The sequence below is a fragment of the Salvelinus alpinus genome, chromosome 9, assembly GCF_045679555.1.
Source record: "Salvelinus alpinus chromosome 9, SLU_Salpinus.1, whole genome shotgun sequence".
Taxonomy (NCBI): domain Eukaryota; kingdom Metazoa; phylum Chordata; class Actinopteri; order Salmoniformes; family Salmonidae; genus Salvelinus; species Salvelinus alpinus.
In genome coordinates, this window is record NC_092094.1 from 10,270,630 (window position 1) to 10,291,507 (window position 20,878).

Consider the following 20,878-nt stretch of genomic DNA (forward strand, 5'->3'; position numbering starts at 1 on the left):
CCTTTAACCTAACTCCTAACCTTAACCCCTAACCCCTAGCTAGTGTTAGCCAGCTGGCTAACGTTAGCCACCTAGCTAGAATTTGTAACATATCATACGTTTAGCAAATTCCTAACATATTGTACATTTAGCAAATTCGGAACATATAATATGAATTGTAATTCATAACATATCATATGAAATGGGTAATGGACAACCACAAATGAATACATACCATAAGAAACGTAACATCTCATACTAAATGGAGTGTCTCATACAGGATAATATGAAATACTCTGAGACCAGGTAACAACAAACTACATATCCCACAAGCCATTGATGTTCTTTTTAGTTCTATGTGCTTCTAATTTAAGCCATCATCCACCACTATCAACAACGTTACTGCAGCAATGCTTCACTGGTCTTCTCTGCGTTTTAAAATGCATCAATTTATTCTGCAAGACTAGAGGATATAATATCTATAGCTAAATGGAGATTACTCGTGCCAGACCATCGCTGTTTGGAGATATAGGTGAGTTGTTTTATTTGTGTCTCGCCTGTCTGAAAGTTCAAAGAGGCTAATGCTCATGACGTAAACAGCATGAATGCTTAACCCACAATCAAAATTATAGTAAAATATTTGTCATGCCTCTCCCTTGTTGAGTATTTTATTTAGCTGGCTTATTCAGGCCTAATATTAGAAAACGTTCTGCTCTTCCTTGTTTTACTGACCTAATTTGAGACCATCCAGCTAAGCTTGTTATAACAAGCTATTGACCAGTGTATTAGAGCATGTACTATTTTGTAGGCTACGTAGGTAACCTAGGTGATCCTTATATGACATTCATTCGTTGTGTCTAGCTTTTTTGCCGACCAGATCATTAATCTAGCCAATGTTGTCTAGATGTAATACATTTAGGTTAGGGCAATGCCTATGCATGTCACCAACCATCACATAGACAGACAGCGGACGTCACATTGGGTAAGCCTCGTGGGGAGGGAGGGGCGGGTTTATGACAGGATTCACGTGGCGTGAGAGCGGCGTCTTGGACCAATGATTTATTGCCCTGGAGCTTATAAAGGGTTTCAGCTATAACTCAAGATCTAGCACAGTGTTTTTTCAGTGCTTTACTTGGACTGAAATAGTTGCCGGTACTCATTTTGGGTGCCGCTAGTATTTATGTTTAGGTGCAGGGGCTCCACAATACTTTCGAGCTCATATTCTATAGTAGGAACAAGAGCTGAAGCGTTAGAAAATGTGAGGTGCCGGTGTTGTGCCGAATTTCACACCCCTGCCAGGACCCCCCCCCCCCCTTTGCGTGAAAGCGCACACACTCAACGCATCATTGTTGCTTGCTAGTTGAGATTTCTGCTCATCACTCCGTTGTCAGTTTAGCCTACATTTCACTGATCTTAATAGCAGAAAGGATTTTTTTTATTTGTGCCCTTCAAGGCAGCTGTCAATGATCACGTTAGGCTTTCTATCATTTTTTTTTATGGCGGTTTGATCGCGGGGGAAGCACTAGTAATGTCTGCAGTTTTCGGTTTGGCTATTTGTTTCAAGTATATTAGTCTATAAATAAATCTCTTTGCCAAAATTCGTCATCTCTCCCATGTCTTATTCAACTAGTAGTTGTTCCGAAATGTTTATTGCTTGCCAACATTTTACTCCCTCCTCTATGTTTAATATAACACACACACACATTCATTATTAATTTCGGTTGCCTATCCTGACATGAAGTTTGTTCTATAGAAAGTATTTGACTCTAGCCACAAAATTAAGGAAATTAGACGGGGAGGATTTCAGCAAGGCCATTTACTTGCCTGCCGAACCCCCCCCCCCTTCTAATTTCCTTAATTTTGTGGCTGGAGTCAAATAATTTCTGTGGCACACACTACTGGTCAACATGAGCTACCAAATTGATTATGAAGTGGGCCAGTCCCTGCAGTCCCAAGATAGAAGGGGGGGGGGGGGGGGCGGCAAGGCAAGAAAATGGCCTTGCCGAAATCCCCTTCTAATTTCCTTAATTTTGTCACTAATGTCAAATACTTTATGTGGCACACATCAGAGTCAAATACTTTCTATAGAACAAACTTTATGTCAGGATAGGCAACCATAATGAATGTATGTGTGTTATATTAAACATAGGGAGGGAGGATTCTGACAGGGGGAAGATTTTCGGCACAACACTGGTACTCAGCTCCAGTGAGCTCCTGCCCAAATCAAGAACTGACATTATTTAATAATAAATACAGACATAAATTAAAGGCCTACTTTGTGTAATGAGCTCAAATAATTTGACTGTAAAATATATAATTGCCCTCTTTGTAATGTGAAAATTAGATCAACAGTTATTGGGCAGAATAAATAGATACAGGCATCATACAACATGTGCATGTGCAACGGATGTGAAATGGCTAGCTAGTTAGCGGTGGTGCGCACTAGCATCCTTTCAGTCGGTGACGTCACTCGCTCGGAGACTTGAAGTAGTGGTTCCCCTTGCTCTGCAGGGGCCGCGGCCTTTGTGGAGCGATGGGTAACGATGCTTCGTGGGCGACCGTTGTTGATGTGTGCAGAGGGTCCCTGGTTCGCGCCCGGGTCAGGGCGAGGGGACGGACGTAAAGTTAAACTGTTACACATGTACTGTCTGTATCATACAGTGAGCTTCAAAAGTATTGGGACAGTGGCAATTTTGTTGTTGTTTTGGCTCTGTACTCCAGCACTTTGATTTGAAATGATACAGTGACAATGAAGTTAAAGTGCAGAATGTCAGCTATAATTTGAGGCTCTTTTCATCCATATCGGGTGAACCGTTGAGAAATTACAGCACTTTTTGTAGATATCCCCCCGTTTTAGAGGACCAAAAGTATTGGGACAAATTCACTTATATGTGTATTAAAGTAGTCAAAAGTTTACTATTTGGTCCCATATTCCTAGCACGCAATGACTACATCAAGCTTGTGACTCTACAAACTTGTTGGATGCATTTGATGTTCGTTTTGGTTGTGTTTCAGATTAATTAGTGCCCAATAGAAATTCATGGTAAATAATGTATTGTGTCATTTTAAATCACGTTTTTATTGTAAATAGAATAGAATATGTTTCTAAACACTTCTACATTAATGTGGATACTGCCATGATTACAGTTAGTCATGAAGGAATCGTGAATAATGATGAGTGAGAAAGTTACAGGCACACAAATATCATACCCCCAAGACATGCTAATTTACATTTACATTTTAGTCATTTAGCAGACGCTCTTATCCAGAGCGACTTACAGTAGAGTGCATACATTTTATTACATTTTTACATACTGAGACAAGGATATCCCTACCGGCCAAGAGCAGACGCTCTTATCCAGAGCGACTTACAGTAGAGTGCATACATTTTATTATTATATATTTTTTTACATACTGAGACAAGGATATCCCTACCGGCCAAACCCTCCCTACCGGCCAAACCCTCCCTAACCCGGACGACGCTATGCCAATTGTGCGTCGCCCCAATCTCTTACCATTACAATAACATGGGAGGCTAGCATTTCTTTTTGGGGGGGTATGATATTTGTGCGTCTAACTTTCGCACTCATAATTATTCATGATTCATTCAGGATTATCCGTAATCATGGTAGCATCCACATTAATGTAGAAGTGTTTAATAACATATTCTATTCTTATTTACAATAAAAGTGACTCAAAAATTATTTTGGACGAAGTGCCAAAGTGGTGGAGTCATAACAACAAAACATGTGTCACTGTCCCAATACTTTTGGAGCTTTTGGAGCCCAATACTTTTTGGAGCATATATAGGAATTCATTGCTTTTCTCCCTCCCTCCCCGCCTGCAGCTCATGGCCTGGGGTTCTGGACAGACCGTTCGGCGGTACACGAGGCAGCAGCCCAGGGCAAGGCTCTTCAGCTACAGAAGCTGATCCAGGGAGGGGCAGCAGTCAACATAGTGGCTGTGGACTCCATAACCCCCCTCCACGAGGCCTGCATACAGGGACAGACACAGTGTGTCCGGTTGCTGTTGGATGCTGGCGCTCACGTGAGTCAGAGGGCTATTTTTCTCTTGTGACAGGTCTGTCGGTAGTGGTACTACTGCTGAATCTGGAAACCTTAGGGTGGTGACTTATCTGCAGTAACCCCTACATGCAAACAACTGTGACTGTTTCTGTGAGGGCCGGGAGACATTTGAATAGAAGCAAAATTCAGAATTTGAGGGGGAGATAGTCCCTGGGAGCCTAAGGGTTTTTAGATTTGAAATTACACATTGATTTGTTATAAGACTGTTATAAAATGGACCATCAATAGTTCAGATTCTCTATTTAAGGACTCTTGAGGGGTATCGGTGAACAACAAATGTTGTGCTGTAATGTTGATTTGTGTGTGCCTGTCTGTCTGTCTATCTGTCTGTCTCACTCAGGTGGATGCGCGGAACATTGACGGCAGTACCCCTCTGTGCGATGCCTGCGCTGCGGGTAGCCTGGAGTGTGTGAAACTACTCATACAGCACGGGGCTACGGTCAACCCTCCGCTGTTCACCTTCTCACCCCTCCACGAGGCCTGCATGGGGGGTACATGTTCATGTGTTGTGAGGGGGGGGGGGGGGCTGCAGCCACACACACAGTATAAAGAACACACACATACACTGGGATAATGGGATACATCTGCATTGCTTGCTGTTAGGGGGTTTTAGGCTGGGTTTCTGTATAGCACTTTGTGACATCGGCTGATGTAAAAAAGGGCTTTATAAATACATTTGATTGATTGATATTGTGTTGTTAGTCCCCCTCAATACCCAAGTGTCAAACTATGACTGACGTGTGTGTGTGTGTGTTACAGGTAACTCTGACTGCGTTCAGCTCATGATAGATGTGGGAGCTCTGATGGAGGCCCATGACTGCCACTTCGGCACACCGTTACATGTAGCGTGTGCCAGACAACACTTTGACTGCGCCAAGGTGCTCCTCAATGCAGGTGGGTGAACCACATTGTGGTAATATTATTTCAAAATGTTGTTTTGCTCCTGATCATTCAAAGACCATTAATGGGACTGTGCTCTCTCAAGTAAATGAGTAACCTAACCTTAAAAATAAGGTGAAATTTGAGAGATTGAGAAACGTCCGACGTACATTTGAAAGCGTTACATAAATTCCAACCCTAACTTGATCTTGAAACTCTGCAGTTAAAAATTTTTCTGTACTTTTTGATGCAGGTTGTAATTTTCAGAATGTGTGTAACGGTAAGTCTCGATCACTTTCCTTTAAAATCAAACCTTTTCATCTTCTCCAAGGGGCGAACGTAAACGCTGCCAAGCTCCACGAGACGGCGCTCCATCACGCAGCCAAAGTAAAGAACGTGGATCTGATCGAGCTGCTCATTGAGTTCGGTGGGAACATATATGCCAGGGACAACCTGGGCAAAAAGCCCATCAACTACACAAGTCAAGGGTCTCCCACCAATATCTGCCTAGAGTTCTATGAAAGTAAGTATTTCCACGTAGGTAGAAAAGACTAGAAAAGTCTAGAGATTATCCTATGTATGAAAATATGATCTTCAAAGAGAGATTTTCACACTACTGAGCAGAGCTGAGCTGCATTTGTTATGCATCCACCGTAGTTGCTGGAACCATGCTGGAGAGGACAATGTGAAAATAAAATATTTAAGAATATATTAGAACCTCACAATGCAGTTCAGGTTGGCACAACAGTATGAAAAGGGGTAATATAATATAATTATCTCAACTGACATGCTTTCGCTCTTTCCCAGATACTCCCCTCAGTCTACAACAGATCAGCAGGATAGCTCTGAGAACAGCACTGGGCAGAAGAGCCCTGGACGACGTGTCCAAACTGGGCTTGCCCAATCGCATCACCTGCTACCTCTCATATCAGCCACCACCAGATCTGGACTTTGACTACTTCTAACAAGCCCCATCCTACTTCTAACAAGCCCCATCCTACTTCTAACAAGCCCCATCCTTTTTATGAGTCTGTTTTGTCTTGTGCCGAACGATTCCACCACATAGGAATAAGCCTGGTCCCAGGTCTGTTTGTGTTTTTGTCAATGCCAACTCATTGTAATGCTGACATTTTTTCAACCAATTAGCATAACAATGGCTGATTGCACAAACAGACTGGCACTCAGACTAGATGGGAATGAAGATGCAGGGTAGCCTGGTCCCAGATCTGTTTGCGCGTTCTTGCCAACTCCTATTGTCATTGTCAGGCTAAAAACACATTGACAACGACTATAGGAGTTGTTTATACAATACAAACAGATCTGGGACCAGGCTAGAAGTAAGAGAGCCCAAACTCATTTGTTAGAGTTATGGTTTCAGTTAAACTACAATGAAAAGTAGGGATATAAATGTAAGCTTACTGATGTGACAGGTGTCAGCTAGCTATGCTCGAAAGACTGAGGGCGATACTCAATCTGTATCGCTGAAGGGTTATATTTCTATTCATCTGTAAAGGTCATTTCTGATTGAACCGAGATATGCAGCGTTCACCTTAAATGCAGTCTCTACAATACGGATTGAATCTAGGCCTAAGCGTTCCCACTAAGCATAGTCTTATGCTTGGACCCAGATCTATTTGTCCTGCCTTATGTTTGGGATGTTGTGCCTTGCCAACTGCAAGACGGCACAAACAGATCTGGGACCAGGCTAGTCTGTCCAACCTTTCTGAATTCTTAAATCTTTTAGCTAAGCTTTTAGGATTGTGTAATTATGTGTAAATATCAAACATATATGTTTATTTTGAATAATGTGTATATAAACTATGTAAATAATACAAATTATTTGATTTATGTAAATTCCATGAATACTGTATATGTCTATTTTGAGTTTATAAGTGTTGCATTTTGTCTTCTTCTGTATGGTTGGAGTGTTAGAAATGAGGGTGTTGTCGCAGGGGTCAAGTGCACACCCCTTGAAATTAATTTGCTATCATATTAATTGATTGTATTGTTCTTAATACTTTTTACTCTTCCATTGTTGCTTTACTGAAAATAAATGATGCACACTACCAGTCAAAAGTTGGGACACACCTACTCATTCAAGGGTTTTTCTTTGTTTTTACTATTTTCTACATTGTAGCATAATAGTGAAGACATCAAAACTATGAAATAACACATATAGAATCATGTAGTAACCAAAAAAGTGTTCAACAAATCTAAATATATTTTATATTCTTCAAAGTAGCCACCCTTTGCCTTGATGACAGCTTTGCACACTCTTTGCATTCTCTCAACCAGCTTCATAAGATAGTCACCTGGAATGCATTTCAATTAACAGGTGTGCCTTGTTAAATGTTAATTTGTGGAATTTCTTTCCTTTTTAATGCGTTGAGCCAATAAGTTGCGTTGTGACCAGGTAGGTGTGGTATACAGAACATAGTCCTATTTGGCAAGAACAGTTCAAATAAGCAAAGAAATTACTTTAAGACATGAAGGTCAGTCAATCCGGAAAATGTCAAGAACTTTGAAAGTTTCTTCAAGTGCAGTTGCAAAAACCATCAAGCGCTATGATGAAACTGGCTCTCACAAGGACCGCCATAGGAAAGGAAGACCCAGAGTTACCTCTGCTGCAGAGGATACGTTCATTAGTTACCAGCCTCAGAAATTGCAGTCCAAATATGTGCTTCACAGAGTTCAAGTAACAGACACATCTCAACATCAACTGTTCAGAGACTGCGTGAATCAGGCCTTCATTGTCAAATTGCTGCAAAGAAACCACTACTAAAGGACACCAATAAGAAGAAGATAATTGCTTGGACCAAGAAACACGAGAAATGGACATTAGACCGGTGGAAATCTGTCCTTTGGTTCCAACCGCCGTGTCTTTGTGAGATGCAGAGTAGGTGAACGGATGATCTCTGCATGTGTGGTTCCCACCGTGAAGCATGGAGGAGGAGGTGTCATGGTGCTTTGCTGGTGATACTGTCAGTGATTAATTTAGAATTCAAGGCACACTTAACCAGCATCGCTACCACATTATTCTGCAGCGAATAATGCTGGTTTGTGCTTAGTGGGACTATCATTTGTTTTTCAACAGGACAATGACCCAACACACCTCCAGGCTGTGTAAGGGCTATTTGACCAAGAAGGAGAGTGATGGAGTGCTGCATCAGATGACTTGGCCTCCACAATCACCCGACCTCAACCCAATTGAGATGGTTCGGGATGAGTTGGCCCGCAGAGTGAAGGAAAAGCAGCCAACAAGCATATGTGGGAACTCCTTCAAGACTGTTGGAAAATCATTCCAGATGAAGCTGGTTGAGAGAATGCCAAGAGTGTGCAACACTGTCATCAAGGCAAAGAGCATCTAATTTGAAGAATCTCAAATATGAAATATATTTTGTTTTGTTTAACACTTTTTTGGTTACTACATGATTCTATATGTGTTATTTCATAGTTTTGATGTCTTCACTATTATTCTGCAATGTAGAAAATAGTAAAAATAAAGAAAAACCCTTGAATGAGTAGGTGTGCCCAAACATTTGACTGGTACTGTATTATATGTTGGAACATGTATACCGAGTACCAAGCAGTGGCATATTCACAATACTTTTTGAAGAGAAATGCAGAACTACTGTGTGGTTAACATTAGCTTTTATCTGAAATGACAAACTGTCACAGTTAACAGTATGTTGGAGAATGGGGAAGGAACATCTTGTCTGGTGGATGTAGCCGTGGAAGTAGGGGCTTTCCAGGGTTAAAACGATTGCACAAGTAAGCATGGTTTAGCGGTCACTGTCAGCTTCCGAGCATGCTGACACACACACACACACTAGAGGACTTCCTCTTTCTTCACATCAGAGGTCTTGTTCTCTCCACCAGTGACAACTGACACACACACACACTAGAGGACTTCCTCTTTCTTCACATCAGAGGTCTTGTTCTCTCCACCAGTGACAGCTGACACACGGAAATCTCACAGCATTGAAGCTCTTTATTTTTATTTGAAAAGGAATTAAATATCAGACACACACAGATAGCTTCTCACAGATTTCCCCTCGGATAATCTTTAATTGGTCTTTCCCTTTTCACTATCCATACAAAGCATTCCAGTGATACTTTTTCCCTCTCTTTGCACACAGCATAACTTGTGGTTGATCATGCAGTTTCATGCTTCTCTCACCTCCAGTTCTCAAGAGAACCCATTCTGAAACCTTTACTTTCCCACCATTAATACAACTCAGTTGCGGTTCAATTCTCTACCCTTCTCTCCTTCACGGATTTAAAAGGAACGGGCTGGTTTAAGGAATATGTTAGAAACTCCCCTTCTGCCGTTCTTACACTAATCCAAGACTTATAAAATGTGTGAGAGTGAACACTTCCCTGTGAAGGAGGGTAGAAAATTGGCACACAAGTTACCGAGCCTTCTCATAACAACATACTCATTTCATCCTTTGTCACCTTTGTCTCCACAACAACACATCAGACAGTTGACTAATATTTGCATGTGGTCTGCACTGTGTACACTACTGAAGATCAACCTCAACACATGGTGCTGCATGGAAAGAGAGGCTCCAGTCTCAAAATGGCACCCCATACCCGATATAGTGTAACTACTTTTGACCAGGCCACATAGGGCTCTGAACCAAAAAATACATGGAATAGGCTGTCATTTGGGACACAGAGAAACGGCTCAACGAAGCCAGCACGGGCCTTTTTAATAGTAACGAAGAACACACTGACCAACCCTGTAGAAATAATGACTTATCAAATCAAGTGGTTAATAATTAATAATTCCAGTTCCAAGCAACATATATTCTTATTCTAAGAGCTAAAACAGTGCTATTTTGTATAAAAACAGAGTTAGTCATTTTAACATAAAAAGTGTAAAATCCTAATTCTCATAACCGCTGTAAACCATTTTCAGTCACATTGGTTGGCAAATATCATTCCCTTGTAAAGTAAACCAATAATCTTTTCTAAAACTTTTTTTTCTCCTGAAATTTACAGAACTCTTCAGTTTTATTGGTTTGCAGTGCACACTGGACGGATGTGATTGGACAGTTTTGACATAGCTGCTACATGGTCGTCCCGGTACATCACTGCTATTTGTCAGACATATTATTTTATGCAAAATCACTACTTGACAGACAGGTGCCATGGAAATTCACGAGTAGCCTACACATTAATATCACAAGTAAGAAGTCCAACATAACACCATAGAAGAAGACACAGTAAAAATACAAATGAATGAAGGTGTACAGGTGTAGACATCCCACTGGCCTCCATGGACTCTTCCGTTCTCCTAAACCCCGGTCTCTTTCCTCCTGCGATGCGTACCACGGCTCCACTCTCTTTTGATTTTACTTGAAGAACCAGACCTGGGGAGTGTCTCTGTGCCTTTACACCCCAGGATTGGCTCACCGACCTGGGAGCAGACGTTCTCATCTGCCCCCACCATATCAGACATGGACACCACAGAAGAACGACGCTTGGCCCTGGTCATGGTTGTAGCCTCACTGCGCTGATCTCTGAGTGGCGCCCTCTGCTGTCGAGGTTGGGCGTCGATGGCGCTGCGGAGACAGTTGAGCCACTGCTGCTTGTGGAAGACGTCGTTGACCTGCAGGGTGTGAGACTGGCCGTGGGTCGGGTCCAGGGAGGTCACGCGGAACACGTTCTTAGCTGGAGGACAGAGAGAGAGGGAGACAAATTGCAGATGATATAAACGGTCGTTCATGGTAAAACACATCCACATATAATACCTCCTAAAGCACAACTGGAAGAAACTGCACATCTCCTAGGTCTCAGTATCTGTCCCAAAGGATCATGAACCCAGTAAAATATAGGTGGTGTTAACGACACACAGGATATTGTGTCAGCGACTCATAAACTGGGCATTTAATCCTGAGTGCAGAGATCTACTTGTCCAACGCATTTTGAAAAAGGAATTGAAGAAAGTCTAATTGAAACAATTGAGCCCCAGACCATAACACCTCACCGTTCTCCCCGTGGCTGAAGGCCATCCCATAAGGAACAGACAGACTCTGCAGTAACTCACCTTTCTCCCCCTGGCTGAAGGCCCTCCCATAACGAACAGACAGACTCTGCAGTAACTCACCTTTCTCCCCCTGGCTGAAGGCCATCCCATAAGGAACAGACAGACCCTGCAGTAACTCACCTTTCTCCCCCTGGCTGAAGGCCATCCCATAAGGAACAGACAGACTCTGCAGTAACTCACCTTTCTCCCCCTGGCTGAAGGCCATCCCATAAGGAACAGACAGACCCTGCAGTAACTCACCTTTCTCCCCCTGGCTGAAAGCCCCTCTGAATGACCCTCCCATGCGTACGTCTCCATCCTGCAGGTCCTCCAGAGCCAGGTCTCTGATGGGGAGGGGCTGACGGTACACCTGGTAGCAGCTCCGCTCATTACGCGTCACCGGCCTCGTCAGCACCAGCAGCTCAGAGAACAGGAACACATGCAGTTTCTACACAACACACAGAGTTATCATAACACGTCTGGTACTGTGAAGCACTGTGACAACTACTAATGTAAAACACGCTTTATAAATACATTTGATTAATTGAAGGGGGGGGGGGGGTAAACTTTACACTGAGAAGAAAAACAGAAAGCCTGGATACATGTTAGTTGGAGGGGGCATAAAGCCATACAGAACAGGCTGTATTGCTATAATTGCTATAACAATGCTCACCGAGCCACTCTTGTTGCGTAGCTCTCCATGACACAGCAAGGTCTTGCAGTTGTCGATGAGCGGGTCTCTCTGCCTGTCATCCAGATACTCCAGCTTATTAATGTAGTACTGACTCTCTGACTCTCCCTTCCTCATGTTGATGTCAGACAACACACTCTGGATGATGGCCACCTGGAATCACAGTGTTACACTTCAGACAAGTCTTAAGAAAGTAATTTTTAATAAATGTATAATTCTATTAGCATGTATGGCTGTATCGTTTGTAACTTTATGATGCATCTGATAACTGTGTGTGTGATGATGTCAGTGAGCAGCGTAGGGTAGTGTGGGTGCTCTCTACAAACCGCTTTCTCCAGACAGGGTACATCAGGGTGATCTGGTGGTGTATGCCTCAGTATCTCTCTCAGCAGTAGGGGGTATTTGACCAGCCGGCTCCTGGGTATATCCAGGAAGCTCCACAGGTCCAGCTTCCTACTGAAGGGAGACTCCAGGCAGCGCTGCAGGAAGTCCTGAACCCTCCGGTCCTGCTTCTTCTGGTCCAACAGGGCCTTGGCAGCCAGCTGGTTACTGCAATAGTCTTTGTAAGCATTCAAACCTGGCAACTAGAGGAAGACAGGGGGATCATGAAGATGAGTCTACACATTCTCTTTTTCATTCCCCAAAAAATAAAGAAATGAAAGACAAGTAGTTTCATCCCTGTACGCATTCAGACAAGGAAACTTGGAAGAGAAGAAGACAGTGTCATTTTCAGATCATGGAAATGTGTCTGCTTTTTAAGCAAAAGAGAAGAAGACAGTGTCATTTTCAGATCATGGAAATGTGTCTGCTTTTTAAGCAAAAGAGGAGAAGACAGTGTCATTTTCAGATCATGGAAATGTGTCTGCTTTTTAAGCAAAAGAGAAGAAGATGATCCAAGATGGCATCTGACTCCTCTCTCTCTCTAAAGACGGGGAGAAGAAGGTCAAAGATGGCATCTGACTCCTCTCTCTCTCTAAAGACGGGGAGAAGAAGGTCAAAGATGGCATCTGACTCCTCTCTCTCTAAAGACGGGGAGAAGAAGGTCAAAGATGGCAGCTGACTCCTCTCTCTCTCTCTAAAGACGGGGAGAAGAAGGTCAAAGATGGCAGCTGACTCCTCTCTCTCTCTAAAGACGGGGAGAAGAAGGTCAAAGATGGCATCTGACTCCTCTCTCTCTCTAAAGACGGGGAGAAGAAGGTCAAAGATAGCATCTGACTCCTCTCTCTCTCTAAAGACGGGGAGAAGAAGGTCAAAGATAGCATCTGACTCCTCTCTCTCTCTAAAGACGGGGAGAAGAAGGTCAAAGATGGCAGCTGACTCCTCTCTCTCTCTAAAGACGGGGAGAAGAAGGTCAAAGATGGCATCTGCGGATGAAGGCAACAGGTGGGGGCGAGAGCATGAAGCTTTATTTCATAAATAAACAAAAACACATTCATTCTAAATATTGGCGATGTGAGAAAGATTTTACATTTCAAGTTTATTTGCAATGTGTAATTAATACATTGGAAATCTTACTCACTCAAACTCTCGCGATAAAAAGTTAGACATAAAGAAATATACAAATACACAGATAATATCCATAAACCCAATACACAAGAGAGGAGGCACCTACCCAGTCCACAACGATCTGTCCAATCTGACCAACTGTTCCATTAGGTCCGGTGCCCTTTGCAAGCTTATCCAACAAGTCTGTAGCAAGGAGAAACACACAAACAAAACTCTATGTGAAGAGGATATTTATTTTCAAATAGTCTTGTCATAGTCACTGGTTTAGTAGCCACCAGAGGGCGTATGGTGGGTTACTAAACCAGTAGCCACCAGAGGGCGTATGGTGGGTTACTAAACCAGTAGCCACCAGAGGGCGTATGGTGGGTTACTAAACCAGTAGCCACCAGAGGGCGTATGGTGGGTTACTAAACCAGTAGCCACCAGAGGGCGTATGGTGGGTTTCTAAACCAGTAGCCACCAGAGGGCGTATGGTGGGTTACTAAACCAGTAGCCACCAGAGGGCGTATGGTGGGTTACTAAACCAGTAGCCACCAGAGGGCGTATGGTGGGTTACTAAACCAGTAGCCACCAGAGGGCGTATGGTGGGTTACTAAACCAGTAGCCACCAGAGGGCGTATGGTGGGTTACTAAACCAGTAGCCACCAGAGGGCGTATGGTGGGTTACTAAACCAGTAGCCACCAGAGGGCGTATGGTGGGTTACTAAACCAGTAGCCACCAGAGGGCGTATGGTGGGTTACTAAACCAGTAGCCACCAACTCTCAAATAAAGAGTTGGCAGCACTTTTGACACTAAGGCTTAGGGCTGGGGTCAATTCCATTTCAAATTTAGGAAGTAAATGGAAAATCCAACTCCAATTCTTGAAACTAAAAGGTAATTAAAATGAACTGGAATTGACCCCCAACCCTGTTGAGGCTAGTAGTGAATATGACGAAGACCTAGTACCTTCATGAAGTGGAATGTAAGAATATGACGAAGACCTAGTACCTTCGTGAAGTGGAATGTAAGAATATGACGAAGACCTAGTACCTTCATGAGGTGGAATGTAAGAATATGACGAAGACCTAGTACCTTCGTGAGGTGGAATGTAAGAATATGACGAAGACCTAGTACCTTCATGAGGTGGAATGTAAGAATATGACGAAGACCTAGTACCTTCATGAGGTGGAATGTAAGAATATGACGAAGACCTAGTACCTTCATGAGGTGGAATGTAAGAATATGACGAAGACCTAGTACCTTCATGAAGTGGAATGTAAGAATCCAGATCTCCAAATATATGAGTTAGCTCCTCCTCTGTCATGATGGAAAGCTTCAGCATGGGATCATGATATGCCTGTTGAACAAGAAATGAAAGCTAAGGTCAATCAGCTTCACGAGGGGAAGAGACAAACTTGTTAATTGAATCATTTATTGTACCTTTCGTGCCATTTGGAGGTCTTCAATAAGGTCCTGTTCTCCTCTGGACAGCTCATGAATGGCCTAGAGAGAACATGAAATATGTTGTTAATAAGGCTCGCCACTTCCGAATTCATAAGTTATTACATACCAGACAAAGAGTACATATCGAACTCAGACACAAGCAGCTAACTATGACATCAATCCCCTTACTACATACTAGACTAGGGCTGGGCGACATGGCCTAAAAATCATATCGTTTTTTTTCTTCTGTTAGCTGTATGTGGTCTTATTTTCCAGAATCAATGTTCATTGATACTCACGTTTCAGTAGTGTCTGCTCTGCGTACAATTTGAGTATTTGAGGCATAAAAATGGTATCATTAAAAAGGTTAACTTTTCTATTACAGTAATGAAATGTCTCAATGTGTTTCGATGTCCATATGACCAAATCTGTTGGACCAAACCCCAAATGGAGAGTTGAAACCAGTTGTCAGAGAGGAAGAAGTGATCTCTCAACTTTGTTGGTGTGAGTGGCAGGGGGAGGGGCTTGGTGTGGGTGGCAGGGGCTTAGTGTGAGTGGCAGGGGGAGGGACTTGGTGTGGGTGGCAGCGGCTTGGTGTGAGTGGCAGGGGCTTGGTGTGGGTGGCAGGGGGAGGGGCTTGGTGTGAGTGGCAGGGGGAGGGGCTTGGTGTGAGTGGCAGGGGCTTGGTGTGGGTGGCAGGGGGAGAGGCTTGGTGTGGGTGGCAGGGGGAGAGGCTTGGTGTGGGTGGCAGGGGGAGGGGCTTGGTGTGAGTGGCAGCGGCTTGGTGTGGGTGGCAGGGGCTTGGTGTGAGTGGCAGGGGCTTGGTGTGAGTGGCAGCGGCTTGGTGTGAGTGGCAGCGGCTTGGTGTGAGTGGCAGCGGCTTGGTGTGAGTGGCAGGGGGAGGGACTTGGTGTGGGTGGCAGGGGGAGGGGCTTGGTGTGAGTGGCAGCGGCTTGGTGTGGGTGGCAGGGGCTTGGTGTGAGTGGCAGGGGCTTGGTGTGAGTGGCAGCGGCTTGGTGTGAGTGGCAGCGGCTTGGTGTGAGTGGCAGGGGGAGGGACTTGGTGTGGGTGGCAGGGGGAGGGGCTTGGTGTGGGTGGCAGGGGGAGGGGCTTGGTGTGGGTGGCAGGGGGAGGGGCTTGGTGTGAGTGGCAGGGACTTGGTGTGGGTGGCAGGGGCTTGGTGTGGGTGGCAGGGGGAGGGGCTTGGTGTGAGTGGCAGGGGCTTGGTGTGTTTGTAAATGGGAAGGTGCACACAGCACAGGAGCGAGAACGACAAAACAACATGAGAACAAGCAGACAAACACTCAAAAACATTTTTAAAAAATAAAAAAATCGTGATTCTTGCGATACAGACATTTGGAATATCGCGCTAAATGATCAATTAGAATAAATTTTATTCACTATATCACCCAGCCCTACTACCTATACTATAATTAAGCAATAATGCCAGAGGGGCTCAAACCACCCAGTTTATAATAAAGCAATAAGGCATGATATATTGTGATTATATTATGTTTGGCACAACGCATTATCTATAAAAGTCATTGAACTATGATGATAACGTGTGCTACAGTTGTATGTTACCTCCTGTCTCTTAATCTCTTTGGTGGAGAAGGTGCTCTTCTGGTGAACGTCCAGTGTTTCAGACCACAGAGTGCTGTTTCTGCGTTTGGGAGGTGTTGGGCCCGCTGCCTTACTGCACGACTTCAGGGACGCACCCGGCGACTTGCTGTCACCCCGCAGTGACATGTTCTGAAGACATGAGTAAAAATTTAGACATGCCAGAGTCTGGTCTCGGCTTCTCTGTCCGTGCCACTCTACTGTCAATCTCCTTCTCTATAACTTCCTGCTGTTCATTAAACAAAATCCACACGAAAAAATGATCTACTATCAGGTCAAGTGCCATTGGCTTCTGTCTGGAGTTATTACAGTGTAATACAGGGGGTATATACTGTACCTGGATGGTTTGACCAAAGCGTCGGACAGCTCCATTCTTGGAAGGGGAGATCAGGTTAGCCAGAGATGACACCCGACTCAGTGGCCGCACACGCTTGTTACTGGGCTCCTGGAATACAGAGGAGAGAAATCAGTGTTACGGACGGCAATCTGAATACATACCCAGGGGATATTACTAACGACCCTATCGCTTTGCTTTACTCCACTTCTCACATTTTATTGGTCACATACACATGGTTGCAGATGTTATTGCGAGTGTAGCAAAATGCTTGTGCCAATGTAAGAAATAATACATAAAAACAGCAAAGTTTCCATCCCTCTCTGTCGACTTACTTTGAGGTCAAAACTGGACAGACTGACGGTGTCTTCATCCTCCTTTTTCTCTTTGCGTTTTCTCTTCTGTAAAAAGGGTACCAGAGAAGGCTCAGACTACAGTTAGTGACACTCACAAGGCCGTTAGGGGGGGGGGGGGGGGAACGTGTGACGCAAGTGTATTAATCCTCAGAAATCTTGTAACATTTGGTGGAGCCTTGGCTTACTTTGAGGTCAAAGCTGGACAGACTGACAGTGTCATCATCCTTGGGCTCTTTATTTTTCCTCTTCTGTGGGAAAGATAAACACGTGTACAGAATGAGTGTGTTGCTAACCTTCACAAAACGTAAAAATGTGTATATACAGTACCATGCAAAAGTACTCAGACCCCTTGAATTTCTTCACATTGTATTGTGTTACAAAGTGGGATTACAATGGATTGAACCGTAAGTTTTTGGTCAACGATCTACACAAAATACTCTAACGTCAAAACGTACGAAAATAAAAAAATTATATTAATACAAATATAGTAGTTGCATAAGTATTCAGCTCCCTGAGTCAATAGATGTTAGAAACACCTTTAGCATTGATTAAAGTTGCGAGTCTTCTGGGTAAGTCTCTAAGAGCTTTGCACACCTGGATTGTGCAATATTTATCCATTATTTTTTCCCCAAAATTCTTCAAGCTCTGTTGGGGATCATGGCTATTCAGCAATTTTCTAAACTTGCTAATGATTTTCAAGCAGATTTAAGTCAAAGCTTTAACTTGGCCACTCAAAAACATTGTCTTCTTTGTAAGCAACTCCAGTGTAGATTTGGCCTTGTGTTGTAGTTCATTGTCCTGCTGAAAGGTGATCTCCCCAGTTTCTGGTGGAATGCAGACTGTAGTAGGTTTTTATTCTAGGATTTTGTCTTTGCTTAGCCTCACCCAGTTTCTCTTTATACTGAAAAAGTGTATTGCTTTGCTGTTTTTTTCCTCCCAGCATATTTTGGAATATTTTTTATTCTGTATATTTGTATTCTTCTTTTCACTCTGTCATTTAGGTAATTATTGTGAGTCACTACAGTTTTCTCCCACCACAACCATTGAACTCTTTAGCCGTTTTAAAATCACCAATGGCCTCATGGTAACTAAATCTCTCAGCAGTTTCATTCTTGTCCTGAAGCTCAGTTCAGGACAACTGTATCTTTGATGTGTCTGGGTGGTTTAATACATAATCCACAGCATAATTATTAACTTGACTACGCTTAAAGATATATTCAATGTCTGATGTGTTATTGTTACCCATCTACCAATCACTGCCCTTATTTATGAGGCTTTCAAAAAGCTCCCTGGTCTTTGAAGTTGAAACTGTGCTTGAAATACTTGACTGAGGAACCTTACAGATGCTGTATGTATGGGGGACAGAGGAAGGGTTAGTCATTCAAAAATCATGTCAACCCCTATTATTTCACACAGAGTGAATCCATGTAATTTATGTGATTTGTTAAGCCACATTTTACTCCTGAACTAATGTAGGCTTGTCTAAACAAAGAGGCAGAATACTTTTACAAGGCACTGTACATTTCACATTGAAATAAATGAAGTATTTATTTTGTACTGTGTTAAAGTTTATTGACTTGACTTCGTAGTAATTGAGAAAGACAGAGATAGATGCTGGTTTGATGTTGGCGTGACATTAGTTTAGTACTACTCACCAGACTGAAGTCCCATGGTGTTCCTGGAGTCAGAAAGGTGAAGGAACTCCCTCTGCACAGTGGAGGTCTACAGTGAGAGAGAGAAAACAGGCAGAAATAAACACTATTTGAGATATTCATACTGTATCCCAACCCAAATGCCCCTACCTAGGGCGTATGGCATCTGACTCTTTGACAAATCAGACACACACACAAATCATACTTTTGGTGTTAAGTGTAGACTTACATGTTGATTTTGTCCACCCACACCAGACGCGATCAGGACAAGCATATTGAAATATCAAAACGAACTCTTAACAAACTATATTAATTTGGGGACATGTCGAAAAGCATTAAACATTTATTGCAATGTAGCTTGCCAACCGCCATATAAAGTCCAAAGAAAAAGAAGCCTGGAGGAGGAGAGATTACTAGAAACAAACTCTGTTTAACCTTTTATCTGTGGATTAATTGTCTGAGTAGAGGACAATGTGCGTTTCAGGTAAAATAACAACCCAATGTTTATATCCCAGGATAGCAACAGCAAGCTAGGGAAATTGGCATAAATGTTTAATGCTTTTCGATCTGTCCCAAAATGAATATAGTTGGTTCAGTTTGTTTTGATATTTCAACCTGTGTGTCCTGATCGCGTCTGGTGTGGGTGGACAAAAATCAACATGCGATGGGGGTCTGGTCAGTATGTTTGAGACAAAGCATACAACTTTCCTCTAAGGTGTTCTAGATAAACCTACAACACCGATATAGAAGAACAATGCCATATTTTGATGGACTCTTTCCTCAGAAGATAGTAAGCTCAGCATCAGATGCCTCTAAAAGGCTGTGGGGTGGTCCACTAATGTACTGCTATGGACGTAGTTATCTAGCTAACTATTTTAGGCAAATTTGAGACTACTCAAACTTCACATTTGTTTGTCTAAATAAATCAAACGAACTAGTTAGCTACATAACGTTACTAGTTAGTATAGCCAATATACGTATACCCTAGCAGATACGCTAGGCTAACTAGCCACAGTAACGTCGGTACATGAAGGCCAAACCTGAATCCATATTTATTGAAACATTAATGATTTGCCATGTGATGTGACAAACTTTGGGTTCAAAATTTGGCTAGCTAATCTTGAATATTATTTAGTCAAAACACACATTTATGTATCAATATTACCCATCGCTCCTTACTTTTTAGAGTTGTTGACAGTGGCGGGGGAGGTTTCTGAGCTGACGACGGCTAGGCTGATGGTGGACGTTCTCTTCGAGGAAATCCTTCGACTCTTCGGCTTGTCTTCCACAGATAATTCGACCACCTCTGACTCCTCCATTTTAGAGGTTGGGTGTAGGAAGCTAGCTAATATTACTAATTCAAAACAATGAAATTATAATGGAACAGCAGCAACGATGATGAAAGAAAGAAACAAACCCGCAGTAAATCGATCAATCCAACCAAAAGTGACGGCGGAAGTTTGAATATGGCGGAATATCACAAATCGGCCAATAAGGAAAAAGCTTGAGGATTTAGAGTGGGAGGAGTTAATTTACTGAAAAGAATATTGAGGAAAACCACGTTGGCGGTCTCTGCGGTGCATCTCAGTAAATTCATTTCAGTGAGAAGCATGGCCGGATTAAGCGATCAGTGCTGGTGTTTGCTAAAAAATTGTAGTTGTTGAGAATTGTTTTTATTCTATTGGGTCTCTCTTTTCAGCAGAAGGCATTTGCTTTCCAAACTGTACGTTTTTCCCGCGATTGTATTTTGAAATCGGCAAAAGGGAAAATGACAATACCAAACCACCATAGAAATATAATCCATAGATGGCAGTTCCCATTCAAATCAGGACTGGCATCCATTGCTTGAGTACCCATTAGTTTAGCAGTCAAATTGCCAGGGTAAGATGTTACAAATCCTTTCTATGGAGTATATGTCTGTGGCTATAATGCAACAAACTGTATATTTGGCTTGCATGCTGCCCGAGAAAACCAGCCCAAACTGCAGTTTTCCCGACTGTAGGCATCCTGGTAAGTGCCCAAATAAAGGACACAGTGTTATGGTGGGGGATGCATTTTTCTGGCATGGTTTAGGTCCACTTGTAGAATCTATGCCAAGCAGTGGTGACCCGTTATTCAAGGCAGGTGGGGCAGGGCTTGCCTGTTTTGCATGTTATTTTGGCATTAATACGTGTCACATATCAGTTTGCAAACAATGTAAAAAAAAAAATATATATATATATAATTGAGTTAATAAAGCTGCATACAAACATTCTCTTTTTTGTTTTCTTGAGTAAGGCAGCTACAAAATGCAGGTGTTTCAGCCTAGCTCAGTGCTTT

At 42.9% G+C, this 20,878-nt stretch overlaps 2 protein-coding genes across 2 annotated transcripts; one reads left to right on the forward strand and one right to left on the reverse strand.

The window, feature by feature from the left end:
• Positions 1–364: 364 nt before the first annotated feature.
• On the forward strand, positions 365–7,019 carry asb13b (ankyrin repeat and SOCS box containing 13b). The gene is made up of 6 exons (XM_071415939.1): positions 365–511; positions 3,827–4,026; positions 4,405–4,555; positions 4,824–4,958; positions 5,275–5,466; positions 5,751–7,019. The coding sequence occupies exons 1-6, from the start codon at positions 469–471 to the stop codon at positions 5,906–5,908; spliced, it is 879 nt and encodes a 292-aa protein (XP_071272040.1). The 5' UTR covers positions 365–468; the 3' UTR covers positions 5,909–7,019.
• Positions 7,020–9,633: 2,614 nt separating this feature from the next.
• Positions 9,634–20,031, reverse strand: LOC139584281 (neuroepithelial cell-transforming gene 1 protein-like). Its single transcript, XM_071415940.1, has 13 exons — positions 19,739–20,031; positions 18,563–18,629; positions 17,093–17,155; positions 16,887–16,952; positions 16,555–16,662; positions 16,182–16,349; positions 14,595–14,657; positions 14,415–14,511; positions 13,281–13,357; positions 11,995–12,252; positions 11,651–11,821; positions 11,239–11,425; positions 9,634–10,622 (listed from the first exon to the last, which is right to left on the reverse strand). The coding sequence occupies exons 1-13, from the start codon at positions 19,876–19,878 to the stop codon at positions 10,246–10,248; spliced, it is 1,842 nt and encodes a 613-aa protein (XP_071272041.1). The 5' UTR covers positions 19,879–20,031; the 3' UTR covers positions 9,634–10,245.
• Between the last annotated feature and the right edge of the window lie 847 nt (positions 20,032–20,878).